This window comes from Nipponia nippon, unplaced genomic scaffold (assembly GCF_047370975.1).
Source record: "Nipponia nippon isolate SJK-2023a ecotype South Korea unplaced genomic scaffold, ASM4737097v1 scaffold_27, whole genome shotgun sequence".
Classification (NCBI taxonomy): Eukaryota; Metazoa; Chordata; class Aves; order Pelecaniformes; family Threskiornithidae; genus Nipponia; species Nipponia nippon.
The window spans coordinates 3051066-3063972 of record NW_028262344.1 but is presented as its reverse complement, the minus strand read 5'-3'; the positions used below and the strand labels follow the sequence as shown (position 1 = coordinate 3063972).

At 51.7% G+C, this 12907-nt stretch overlaps 1 protein-coding gene across 4 annotated transcripts; it reads right to left on the bottom strand.

Moving 5' to 3' along the window:
• Nucleotides 1-4988: 4988 nt before the first annotated feature.
• On the bottom strand, nucleotides 4989-12871 carry LETM2 (leucine zipper and EF-hand containing transmembrane protein 2). 4 transcript variants are annotated; one of them, XM_009468830.2, is made up of 10 exons: nucleotides 12517-12871; nucleotides 11203-11659; nucleotides 10899-11042; nucleotides 10419-10553; nucleotides 9761-9964; nucleotides 8408-8527; nucleotides 7685-7795; nucleotides 7455-7541; nucleotides 6637-6711; nucleotides 4989-5997 (listed from the first exon to the last, which is right to left on the bottom strand). In XM_009468830.2, exons 1-10 carry the CDS (start codon nucleotides 12561-12563, stop codon nucleotides 5947-5949), a joined length of 1431 nt encoding a protein of 476 aa, XP_009467105.2. In that variant the 5' UTR covers nucleotides 12564-12871; the 3' UTR covers nucleotides 4989-5946. The 4 variants fall into 4 exon arrangements, 2 of the variants coding, with proteins under 2 accessions (XP_009467105.2, XP_087619204.1); XR_015705985.1 differs by having other exon boundaries at nucleotides 5935-5997; nucleotides 7100-7541; XR_015705986.1 differs by lacking the exon at nucleotides 6637-6711 and having other exon boundaries at nucleotides 7100-7541.
• Nucleotides 12872-12907: the final 36 nt, after the last annotated feature.

The following is a 12907-nucleotide window of genomic DNA, read 5'->3' as shown; positions in this document are numbered from 1 at the left end:
CCCGGCCAGAAGGCACCTCTCACGCAGTGCGGGATGCTCAAGGGCTGCCGGACCTTTTGGACAAACCTGCTGCTCCTCTCCGGGCTGGTTGAGCCCAGCTGGCAAAGCAGCTGCCGAAGGAGCTATTATCTGATCATTTCACCTCAAACTTCCCTAGGCGGTTGCTAAACACTGCCAGGAAGAGTTCAGTCGGGTTCAGAAGTCGGAGCAGTCGCAGGCCTGGAACACCGGGCGGGAGAAGATGACTTCCCTCATTATCCTGTACTATGTGGTATAAGACGTTCTCCTAAGATGTATTTAAGGACTATCGGAGTGGCAGTCTTTCAAGGGAACATTACCCATTTGCAGGAAATTAAGGGTATTATCTCAGTAATTTTCTGCCTACCTCTTGCACCAAGACCGGAAAAGCCCCTGACAATTTGAAATTCAACTCCAAATTCTCCAAACACCCTGAAAACTTTCCAGGCTGCCAGAAGAACGCGGTGCTTGTCCCCCGGCCAGGCCTGCCATCGCGCCGTGCAGCGCAGAGCCCGGCGGTGGGAGGGGATCCTGCCCCGGGATGGGGATGCAGATGCGGAGCGGCTCGGGGGCGATGTGGGCTCCCCAGGTGCTGGCTGGGCTCTCTCTGGGGCTGGCACCCCCTTCCTGCGAGCCTGGCAGAGCCGAAGCAGCCCCAGGAGGCAGCATGTGTCTTTGCCGCTCCGCGGCCAATGGGCTCGCTGGCAGAGCTTGTTCTTCCCCGGCTGAGCCCCGGCTCCTGTCTGTATCAGGGCAGGAGCAAACAGCCTCCCTGGGCGCCGGGAGCTGGGGCAGAGGGGTCTGCAGCGCTCAGGAGGGGGGAGAAAAGCCTTTGAGTGGCCATGGGTGGATCTCCCGGTATAGCGGTCCACCGGCTGCGTGGGGCAGATCACCCCAGAGCAGGCTGAGGGCTGGGATTTGAGCCGCGCAGCATCCCCGGAGAAGAGCATCCCCAGAGGGACAAGGCCTGTGGAGCGATTCCCAGAGGTGCGCGGGGGCAGGTCTGCAGCAGCCCATCCCCGGGGACTGGGGCGTCAGCCTGGGGCAGCCCCAGCGAGCCCCCCGTGCTCCCAGTGTGTGTGGGCAGGACAGAGCCATTTCTCCCTCTCCTCTGGGGGCAGGAGCACCCAGGCACAGACCCCCTTTGCTGGGTGACCTGACCCGTGAGCTGTCGGTGATTTGCACATTGTCACAGCCCCGCGCTGCCCTCCGGCACCGCCGTGCTCCGAGCAGGACCCCTGGCAGGGGGGATGTCTCCTCCAGCTCCTGGGTTGGGCGCGCCCCAGGGTGCCGTGCCCCCCGCACCGCTCACCTGCTGTCTGCAAAGCGGGATCGGTTCCAAAAGCAAAGCCCTGCTCCCCTGCCCACCCCCAGGACCCCCCAGCTCTGCCAGAAGCCCCTGGGGAGGCAGGGCCCTGTGCTGGGGGCGGGGGGGCGAGTGGGTCCCTTTAAATCCAGGGATTTATAGCCACCCTATAGCCTGCAGCCCCCAGAGCACCCTGGGCTGACTGGTAAGTGCTCCCCAGCTCTGGGGGCTGTGCTCTTGTTATTATTCATTATTATTATTATTGTTCTCTAGGGAATGGTTTATTTTTTGCATAACCGAGGCTGTGAAATGAGCCGAGAGGGATCCTATCCCCGCAGCTGCTCGCTCCTGCCTCTGCCCGAGCAGCTCAGCTGCTGGCAGCAGGGGTTTCTCTGGAAATGTTGCTGGTGAGCTGCTGCTGTTAACTCCCATTTCTGGTTGTTGAGAAACTCGGTGCTTGGCCCGTGCCCCTCCAGAGGGCTGTGGGGACGTGCTTTCACTCAAAACCCTTGTTCCGGACCCAGGTGTTCAGACACCTCCGATAACTCTGCTTTAGTGACTCTCCTCCCTGTAGCTTTTCCAAGCCTTTCCCTGTTGGATCGTTTACCCCGAGAAGCTAACGGCCTGATCCTGCTCAGCTGTTGTGCTACTGGTATACTGGTCCCTGTCGGATGCAGCATTAAGGCAGGGGAAAGGTGAGCCCGTTGTTGCTGTGCAGAAGGTATCTATCGGGCTTGCCCGCTGCATTGGGCAGGCTCGCTTCCACGGGCCGCAAGCACAGCGGTGAGGAGCTTGGCGAGCTGTTAGGAGCGGTGGGAGCGTCTCCGCACGCCGGTGTTGCTTGCGCGGGGGCTCAGCTGGGGGGCCTGGGGCAGGGCACGGCTCTGGCACCGGCTCCCGGGCAGGCTGCGGGGGCAGTGACCGAACGGCGATGCCCACGCGTGTGCGGGAGCCTTGGGGAGCCCATCTCCCGCGTCCCTGTGCCCCGCCGACGCGCTGCCCATGGGGAGACCACGTCGCAGGCGGCGTCGCCCCGCTGCCGTGCCTGGCCCGCGGGCAGCACCGCGAAGCCTGGGGCCGGCTCCGCAGCGCGTGCGGCCGAGGGGCTTTGGTTTGCTGGAGCTGGCCGGGACGCAACGCCGAGGTCTGAGCTTTGAAGCTCAGCTGCTGCTGCAGGCGCGGAGAAAACAGAAACCTTTGAAGTCTGGTTGGTGCTGAAAACGCTTCATTACGCCGCGCTAATGAACGGCTGATTCTGGGAATTTGAAATTCCTCAGCTGTGATGGGTGCCTTTGGATGGGCTCTGTGGAGAGGCCATTTCTGGGTAACGCTCCCTCCTGTGGCTCTTAATCGCCCCTGGAAATAAAAACAATTTCTCAACCAAACTTTGCCTTCCCTGACGCAGACGTTGGCTTGTTATTGTAGGGTTGCGTGCAAGGACCAGACTCTCCGTGTGCTGCCCTGTTGTTACAGGGCTGCAGCCAGCTCTTTAAAACGAGAAAGGGCTCGCCATGCGCCTTGTGCACGGGGCTTTTATGCGTTGCTCGGGGAGCTGGAGCTTGAACCCCGCAGGGCTGTTGGCTGGAGGAGAGTGCTACGCACATGGCTGTCCCCCTCCAAGCTGGCTCCGGTAGCCCCAGATACCGGGGAGCAGCAGGAACGGCAAGCGAGATCTCGGTGTGACCCGTCTTTACGGGACCTGAGTGTTTTTAATACTGGTTGCTGGATGTTGCTTAAATCCGGAGGCAGGATCCTGGCTTAAATCCGAAGGGGCCTCGTAGACAGCGGGATCCGCACCCGGGGCGCGCGAGGTTTTGCATCTGTTTTTAAAGGGTTTGGCGGGCGCTGCCTGCGCCTGGCCCTGCGACGGCTCAGCTCTGTAGCCGTGGGCTATCCCAGGCCAGGGTGCAGCGGACACGGGGCGGGAGAGCTGGGCACCCACAGGGCTCGGCACCAGCGTGGGCTGCTCCCAAACAAGACGGTTTAACTCCCAACAGGGGTGTTAAAAAAGCTCCATTTTGGGGCTTTTCGGGCCAAGAATTGGATGGTGCTGCTATCTACCGGTGGGAAGCGGCAGTGGCCGTGGCTCGGTGCGGGACCCACGCGTGTTCGATGGCGGCCGTGGGGCTGCCAGCAGCAGCAGCCCTTGATGTGCAGCTGGCAGAGCCCGGAGGAGCCAGGCACAGCCCGGCCGCTGCCCAGGTTGTTTCATGGCTTCATTTGCGCCTGGGCTAATTACTTCACGTTGTGCTAAAAAAGCCCCGTCCCTCGGTAATAGCCATGTAAGCTCTTGACCGCCGGCAAAGAGCGGGGCTTGGGGCAGGGTGGCAGAGCTGGAGAAATCACCGACAGCAGTGGAATAGCCGTGCGTACCTGCTGGTGTGGGACAGGGATCGATTCCCCCGGATTGCGTTAGTGTTAGCCGAGTTATCCATCCTTCGGAGAGGGCTCTCCAGCCGCAGCTCACCAACACATTTGCAAACAAGCCGGTGGAGGTCTCCATGGCAGCGACCCTTTGGTTAACGGTACCCGCTTTTCTGCTTCTCCTGAAGCTACACGCGTAGCTACACCGAAGCACACGCGACTGATTTTGCCTTAACTGACGCAGCAGCGTCAGCGACTCGCCGGTAACGAAGCTCCTGAACGCATGGCTTGGCTGGAGGTCTCTCGGTCCCCACAGCAACAGCTTGCTCAAGCTTCTTTCACTGCCACTTCTTTTCTTTTGCACTTCAAGAAATCCTGCCCACGCTTAGCCTGAGCTTGTTCACCTTATCAAAAAGACCGGCTTCCCTCCCGTCTGCGACATTCTTGCTTTGATAGGGTTTAGTGAACTAGGCTGGCTCTGCAAGCCCCGTTTGTGCGCTTGAAATCAGGGAGACTTTTCCCTTCTCCCCTCTTCCCTTGAACTCAGGAATGCCACCTCGCCATTTACATGCTTTAGCCACAATACAGAAATTACTTGCATTCTTTTACTTCTGCGCACCAACCTCAGCGCTCAGCACCAGTGAAATCTTGCACTGAGCATTTGTACTCAGCTCTTTAGGGGGTGAAATGCTTTTCTAGACGAAGCGGGCTCTGCAGATGTTCGGTCACAGTTCTGTTCAAGGAACAGCAACCGTCAGTGTTAGCAAGGAGACAAGGCTTCTGTTAAACAGATGAGTAGCCAAAGGCAATTCTGTCTCAGTCCGCAAAGTAATGGCTACCAGCAACATCTCATCCGTGTTACACAGAGGAAGGAGCGACACTTGAGCAATAGGGTTATTTTATTGAAATAACACTTGTTCTCATTTACTAACCACCGATTAAATACAAATACTCAGCATCGCGTACTGGCTGTACGAACAGGGCAGGGGTGCAGGTACAGAAGTGAGAACACAGCACAGCGGTAGCTGTCCTCTGGAAGCTGTTTCTGCGTTGCTAGGAAGGGCCTGAAGCCGTATGTTTAAAGTGCTGATAACACCTGACCTTGAGAGGACTGGCTTTTCTTGAGTCGGATTGTTCTAAAGGCTGTCTGACCTCTAGAAAAGGTATTTCATTCTACTTAGCACCAAGTCTAACTTTAATTTTACAGTAAGTATAAATTATACATATTTAAAATCCATAATGTGAGCGATTTCTGAACATTATCATAGGACAAAGTAAAAAACTTAACAAATGCTAAAACCAGCTTTTCAGTATCCTCCTGTTGAGCCTACCAAACAAACAGTCAACACTGGAGTGTGTGAAGAATCATTTTGTGAAGTACAGCAAGTCTGAGAGCACTTGCTGATGTGCAGTTCTGAGCCTGGTAAGGTTTAACCAAGTCTTACATCGGACCTGGGAAATGTGCGTGGGTCCCCAGGTTGCTACCTCGCATGACCCAGTGGGATCCTAAAACCGCAGCTCTCTGCCTGCGGTAACAGCGTTTGGCACCTGCTGCAGCTCTTGCTGATGAACGCAAACGCTCACGCGGTGGAAGCTGTCCTCTTCACTGCTCTGCTCTTGTCCGGCAAGTTCTTAAGCCTTTCTGAACAGCTAAGTTCAACCACGCCACTGAGCAGAGTGCTGGTCCTCCCTCTGCTGCGGTTATTCTCCTTGGTACAAATGTGACAGTTAAATACAATGGCTACACGGGTCATTCTGTGCGCTAGTTATTGGTTAAACCGCGCTAAGGAGGATCAAAAGCTTGAGCTTGTAAAGCTGCGGCAGCAGGGTGAGCTGCAAGCCCTGGATTTGTGGCTATGTTCCTGCAGAGAATTTCAAACTGTAGAACAGGTTTTACTGGACTTCCAGCCTAGCTCATTCTGCGCCCAGGCCTTTATGACAATGAAAAGCTGCCTTTTCTAAGGTTTAAGAGCACTAACACCTGCTGAGTGACAGCACAGACAGCAGCATCATTATTAACATATTTACAACAGAAGTTAAAACGGTGGGGGTAGGGGATCCAGTACAAACGCGAAGCCGGTGCCATCCAGGCTCAGCACGGCCCAGTTGCTAATAAGCTTGGAATAGACAGAGAGGCCCCGGAGGGCTACTGACACCTTTCTGTGTAAAGCAGCCTCCTGGAAAATCACTCTTCCCTTTTAAGGAGGTGCAGAGATGAAAGCTCTTCTCTCCCAGTGTTAGTCCTTGCTGGCTTCAGGCTAGACTCCATTGGCGCCGGCCTTGCTGCTCTGAGATGCTTCCATTTTAGTCTAGGTGTAAGAGAAAGTTGCAGATTTTAGGCAGTACCGATACAAACGCTTCTTAAAATGCAAAACCTTTTTTGAAGAAGGTATCTTCCCATTTAATACAGGAAGCTGCTCTGGAGAATAACGGTTGACTAAGAATAAAGTTCCTCAGGGTAAAGGAGCATTCTCCTGTTGATAAAAGTCAGCCTGGACTCCCAAACTTGCCTTAAGTGGGCATCCGAGATGTATACACAAGCGGCTAAACTGAAACCAAATATTCACAGAAAGAAAACGGGCAAAAGAAAGGCAAGTCACTGTAGAAATGTTTTTACAGATACAAAATGGCACTTAACGCTATGGTGGTTCTGACGGAAGGCTGGTCTGTCCTAGCGGTCCAAAGCAGATTAAGGAAGAGTACAAGGCAAGGACATACTGGGAGTTCCCCACAATGCCCTGCTACCTTCCCCAGTCTGACTGCAGTCTCTTAGCCACCTGTGGTATTTTTGTATTTAACAGCCCTCAATGCAGTTCTCGTCCACAATTTCTCCAGTCGCTCCTTGAACTTCAGATTCACAACACCTTGTAGCACAAATTCCCCGTTGGTCTGTAAGTTGTGTGAAGAACAATCTCCTTTGGAAAGTCTAAGAATTTTGAAAAGCTTACCTGTCGTGGGGGAGGCTTAACTGACACTTCTGAGACTGGCAATTTCTCTGTTGGCTGAGATACAAATTCTTCATTCTTTAAGGAAAAAGCAGCTTTAAGTCACAGAACCCTCTCAGAAAACAACACTCTAGCTAGACCCCGTACAGGCCCTTCTCCTTTCTGAATAAGGCTGCAATGCATGTTTGCGAGAGCTCTGTGTCATCACTTCCATCGTTTCCCCTACGCAATTTAGCAGAGCTATTTGGAAATATTTCTAGCAGTTGACACAATATTCTCCTTTAATTTCTGTTGCTGCTTTTATCAGCTTGGACTGATCTAAGGAATTCACAATGCTGAGATCCATATGCCCTGGCTTTCTTAATCTAGATATTTTGGCTCTTTTTTTCCTGGACTACTCAGCCCAGGTTCGCTAGGAGAGCTGAAAACAAGCCACCTTTAGCTGGCTTCTCTGAGCGAAACGTACCTGAGTTGAAGTCTCTATATTTGTGTGACTACAGCAATACAGAAGCTTGCGAGTGCTCCTCTGCTGGCAGCCAATAACGTGGTACTGAATAACCAGCTGTTTCCAGCAACAGGACAAGATGTGCCACAGCAGATCTCTGTACCCTTTCATTGTCTTTTAAGTCAGAGTATGCAACCGTGAGACGCTCGGGCAAAAACACGTACACAATGCAAGAATATACATTGCTTATGTGCTCTGTGCAATGGTGTCAAACATTGGGTTTTGTCTAGTTTTGGTAAGGTCTGTTCACATGCTCTTCCCGAGGATTACAGCACCACACACTCGTTTTCCTGCTTGTAGACTGCTATTTTCTAACCTTTCTTCCCTGTACAATGGGGGCAGGATCCACGAGGGTCTCTTGACCTTCAGGAACAGACGTCATGATTTCAGCCGTTTCATCTATCTATGGAAGAACATATAGTTCACTACAGTTATAACTTCAGTCCACTTGGAGGATCAAAGAACAAGATTCGTGTCACAGTGCTTCATTTTTATAATGTGTAATGGTTAAACTATTAACCTGAAAGTTTTATTCAAACAACTCACCTTATTTTGTGGAACCGGAACAGATTGTGGCTTTACATCTATTAAGTACAAGGCACGGGAAAGGAGGAGCAGAGAAGGGGGAACGTTCTCTTTTAAATGCAGATCCAGCCACTGTTAGAAGAAAACAGAAGGAAAAGTTATTTCATGTTGGCTGTACGTCAGTACTTATTTATATAGCACTCTTTGTCCTCAAAGGTCTTAAAGCTATCTTGAGTTTGGCTAATACAGTTTTAAGTTATCACAATGAGAAGAGTTTTGAAGAGTTAAGAATAGCGTGTGACATACACACTAAAGAGGAAGTTTCCAGCTACTGGTGAGGTACCGACATCACCACTGACAAACAGCCAACAGCGAAAGCTCAGTACTTTGAGTTATCTACAGCTCACCTGAAATACAGCACCTACAGCCGTAATCTGTTTGAATGCTTATAAAAGACTAGTGTTGGCTCTACTACAAGACTTGGCTACTTTAGAAGCTTAAAACATATTCCACCCCCCTGCTTCATCTTGCTTCTAGCTGGCCCTGATGCTACTTGGTTTTCTTTTCATTCTAAGCCATAATCTGGATACTTCATGCCTTAAAGCTCAGCTACGCAGGCGAGGCTCCATCTAGAAACACTCGCGTGAATTCTTAGTGAAACTGTGCCAGCTCTATCTGAGCACTGCACGCCATTCTGTCCTAGGAGAAACCTTGTCAAACAAGACTGGAGCAGAGTGTACTTACCTGTCTGAGCTGTTCCTTTAGCTGCTCCTCCGAGAGACCCAACGATCGCATTCCTCTGGCTCTGCATGCGCTCTGCAGTTCAGACACACTTAGGCCATTGACTCCTTCCTTGGCAATCATCTGAAATGAAAAGGCACGTTCCTATCTAGGCACAGAGCAAGCCAAAACCCCGATGTACGTGATGAACTTGAGCCCAAAGAAATGTCTGTTTAGGTAAGTCTGCATAAAATCATACCCATGCAAAGATGAAACAGAACTGACTTTGTAGATAAGTCATTCTGTCCTTGAAAGCTAACAGTGTTCACCTACAGAAGATGAAAAACTTTGATCCTGATTATTTTGGTTCCCCCCCCCCAAGTACTGAGAATTTCACTTCTACACGTGATCCTATAGGTTTGAAGAATTCACTCAAAGACAGGTAACTCTGACAACTGTCAAGATTGCCGGCTTTAAAGCTGAACCTGTGGTTAGTTGCACATGCCTTTCAGAACCGGTCACCTCTTACTAGCAAGAAGCGTTCTGGTCTCTCCTCCGTGTTGTAACAGGATTCTTAACACCATTTCAAATTACAGTTCCAACACAATCATAAAATGTAGGCTGGAAGGGGCTTCTGGAGGTCCCCAGTCCAACCTCCTGTTCAAAAGAGGGCTAACTTAGAAGTTTCTTTACATTGCTCAGCCTTTTCCATTTATGCTTGGAGCCTCTCTAGGGATGGGGATTTCACAACCTCTAGACAACCTGTTCCACTGTTTACCCACTCGCTGATTTTTTTTTTTTTTTTTCCTTATCAAGTTGGAATTTCCCTTGCTGCAACTTATGACCATTACCTGGTGTCCTTTCACTCTACATCTGTAAGTCTGGTTCGATTTTCTAAATAACCCCGTCAGGCTGTTGAAAACAGCAAGCAGATTCTCCCTTGGCCTTCTCCAGGCTAAATAAATCCAGCCCCTTTATAAACGAATATAAACTCATACTGAATTCAGTTGGTTAAAATCTGGTGTTTCCGTACAATATTTATTCCAGAATTGGAATCTCCCTTTATTACAAGTTAGTATGACTCCAGAATAAAAATATAAGGGTGTTCTAAAACAGTGACAATATCTGCAGTGCCACACTCGTTAGGGTTCACCAAAGGCAGCAAGGGCGCAGGAAAATGAACTCCCATTCTGTTTTTTTTTCCTGGAATCTCTCATGGGGAGAATCCCACTCCCATCAATATTAAACTTCACATCTGAGGAGGGAGTGTGGGCAGTGACGCACGCCTTATGTAAAGCAGGCAGTCTGTGATTCAGAGGACAGAACTCGAGATTGCGAGAAGCGTGCGTTCCACCAAAGCAGCTATTTTAAACTTACCTCATCATCTGCCTTGATAGTTCTGAGTCTCAGCAGCAGTTGAAAGCGGAGCAGATTGTTGGTGCCAATGGGCTGCAGCTCAAGCAATTTGCAAAGAGCTACCAACTGCGGCCGCTCCAAGTGTTCCAGGGTCAGCTCATCTTCAAACAGCTTGGAGAAGCGTACGATCTCTTGGGTACTGGGCTGATGGCCGGTGTGACGAATCTAAACAAAGCAGAGGCATCAGGGCGAAAAGCCAAACTAGAACAGAATCACAGTTTGTGAATCCTCATCCCTCTCTAAGGAAGAAGCCCGTCCTGTTTCTCACACAGGTATTCCCATCCTTGATGGGAACAGAATGATATCGTTAAAAGGCCAAAGTGAAACAGCGTTTTTGAGTGGCGGCTTAAAGGATTTCACAGGGTAAAACTTTCACTGTTGTTCCCGGATGGAAATGCTTGTCCATACAGACAGCTCTGACAGATGGGGTCAAAAGCTAGTGTCAGTAGGGTGTTAGCTGCAAGAGGGTATCCCGTGAAGGATAACACCTGACAGGACACCTCTGCGCTGTCAAATCTCTCTGCAATCTTTGTACAAAAGCCATACTCTCTGCCCAGAACAACAGCACTAAAGCTGGTGTACGTCCTGTTGCTGTCATCCCCAGCACAGCCCCTTTTACCTGGTGCACATAAGAAGAGAATTGTTTTCCTTGTCCTGTATCTGCTTTGTTCCTTTTGGCCATCTCTGCAATGGTCTCCTGCAGGAACTTTGCTAACTCCAGCTTGGCATTTAATTTCTTTTTCTGCTTTTCTTCCTTCATTTAAGAAATAAAACATAATTAGAAATTCCACTTGAAAATCGGAAGGGAGGGGATTCTGGCAGAGAGATGAAATAAGACGTCAGTACTGAAAACAAACAGGCTTTGGTTACTGTAGAAAATGAAATTGCTGTGCCCTTTCCTACTGACCACTATTTACAGTGCAATCTTCAAATTCTGCTGTCCTGTCTAGGAATAAGCTAGGAATGTCTGACCTAGACGTGTGTCTGAGGCCGATACGCATTTGCAGCAGCAGGCAGGAAACAACAGCTCTTTGTGCAGTCGTACAGACGTTCTAACAAGCTGGAGTACGCAGTCTACATCTTCAGAAAGGACACAAACCTTTTTTGACTCGGTCTCAAACGTCGAGGGCAGCATTTCAGGGAAGAGTTTCAAGAATACAGGTAACAGAAATTCCATGAAGGGGACAATGACAAACACCAGGAAGGGAACCAGCCGGAAGAGATCTGCACAAGTTCTCAGCAACTGTACAGAGAAGAGCACAGCAAACATTATTATTCAACCAGACAAAAAAAACCCCACGTTCCAAAGAAGTGTGGAAACTGAGTGGTTAAACTTCTTTCATTACAGTAAGGCTCTTAACGCATCATTTTAGCGTTAAGGTCTTCATATGTCTGGCACTTACCCGTCGTCTCTCCCTCCTAGTGAGGACCTGACCATGTAAGAGCCTCCACACCATCCTGGCAGCCACCTTGGTGTCAATCCAAAGCAAGTGGAATCCACTGTAATAGTGTTTCAGTTCATCCACAATTTTTTGGCGTAAAGGCCTTTTTCCCACGGGAGTCTCCACGACTTGTTTTGCTGGAGTTTTAGCAGGCTTAGTACCCGGGTTTATAGTACTTGGGCGGGGCGGAGGTTCATCTCGGAGCTCCTGACGCCAGCAGGCGGACGTGTGAAACGTTCGCACGACTTGAGCTGGCGAGTGAGGTAGGCCAGTGCCCAACCACGCGCAGTGCAGCCATGGCTGGTTTTCAGAGTCTCTTGCGCAAGTCCGGTTTAAATGAGAATCCACTAGTTGGACAAAAGCAACTGCTGGAGAGTACGGAGGACTGGAGTGCACGAGAAGATGGGAGCCTCTGAACCTGAGAGGTATTTAAGCAAGTAATAGTGCATTGTGGCTAAGGTACCTAGGCATTACACACAAATTAGTGTTCTTAGTGCTAAATTAATCCTGCGAAATTAATCTTGTGGCTGCCTCAGCATCTGAGACTCTGATCCTTCAGCAATGGATAAAATAGTGAGAATTTGTCCCACGCTAACAACTTCTCTCCTGGGGGAGAATAACTCAAGACTTCAGCCTGCCTCTAGGAAGCTGTTCTACCGATTGCATCGGCTAAAACGTGCCAGTTGCAAACAAAGAAAAAGAAAGCCCCTTCTCCTCTCACCAAGCGCTTTAGAACAGGGTTCTCCGCTTTTCCTGCCCCTTCCCTCCCCCAGCAACATCAGCTGGACAAGACGGGCTGCGCACCGAAGAGAGGCAAGCGGTCAGATAGCTTCATCTGTTATTTATAGAAGAGCCAAGAGCTCGCAGGCTGCTACGTGTTACGACAGCTGCCGAAATCCCTTAGTTTTAGATAAATCAGACTTTCTACTTCTCGTCTGACCTAGCTGTAGGTGTCCCTGCCCATTGCAGGGGGGGCGGACTAGATGACTTTTAAAGGGCCCTTCCGTCCCAAAGCATTCTGCGATCTTCGGCCAGGCAAGCTGGTGCCGGAGCCTGGCGAGGGACTCTAGACGAAAGCATCGACATGGCGCTGAACGTGTACGCTAGCAAGCACCGGAACGGCACCAGCCGCAGCCGTTAAATCGCTAAGGAAAGGCGCTGTGGTGGCGGGGAGCCTCCTGGCTGGAGGCCTGGTTTCCCCCAGCCCGGTTCAGCTCCAGCCGGGCAGGAGGAGCCGCGGGGAAGGCTGAGGCCCAGGGACCGACCCCGCCTTACCTCGGCCTGGCCAGCGCCAGGAGCAGGTTACAGCTGTGGAAGGCCATGGGGCCACCGGGTCACCGGCTCCGGCTGGACGCGGGCGGCGGCGGGACCCTCATCTCCGACAGCAAAGGCGGGCGAGCGGCCGGGGAGCGGCCGGGACCCTCCCGCCCCTGCCGTGGCTGCGAGGGGAGACGTGAGCGGGGCCTGGGGGTCCCCGAAGCTCCCGCGGCCGGGCCGGACCCCGGCGCCCCGGTCCCTCCCCGGCCCCGCTCCCCGCCAGGGGCCCGCCCGCGGCCCCGGTCCTCCCGGGCTGTCCCATGGCGCTCTAGCCCGGCCAGCTGCGCTCTATGGTACCCTCTCCATCACGCCATCGCGGTGCGTCACAGCCCCTTCGGCGGAGGCCAAT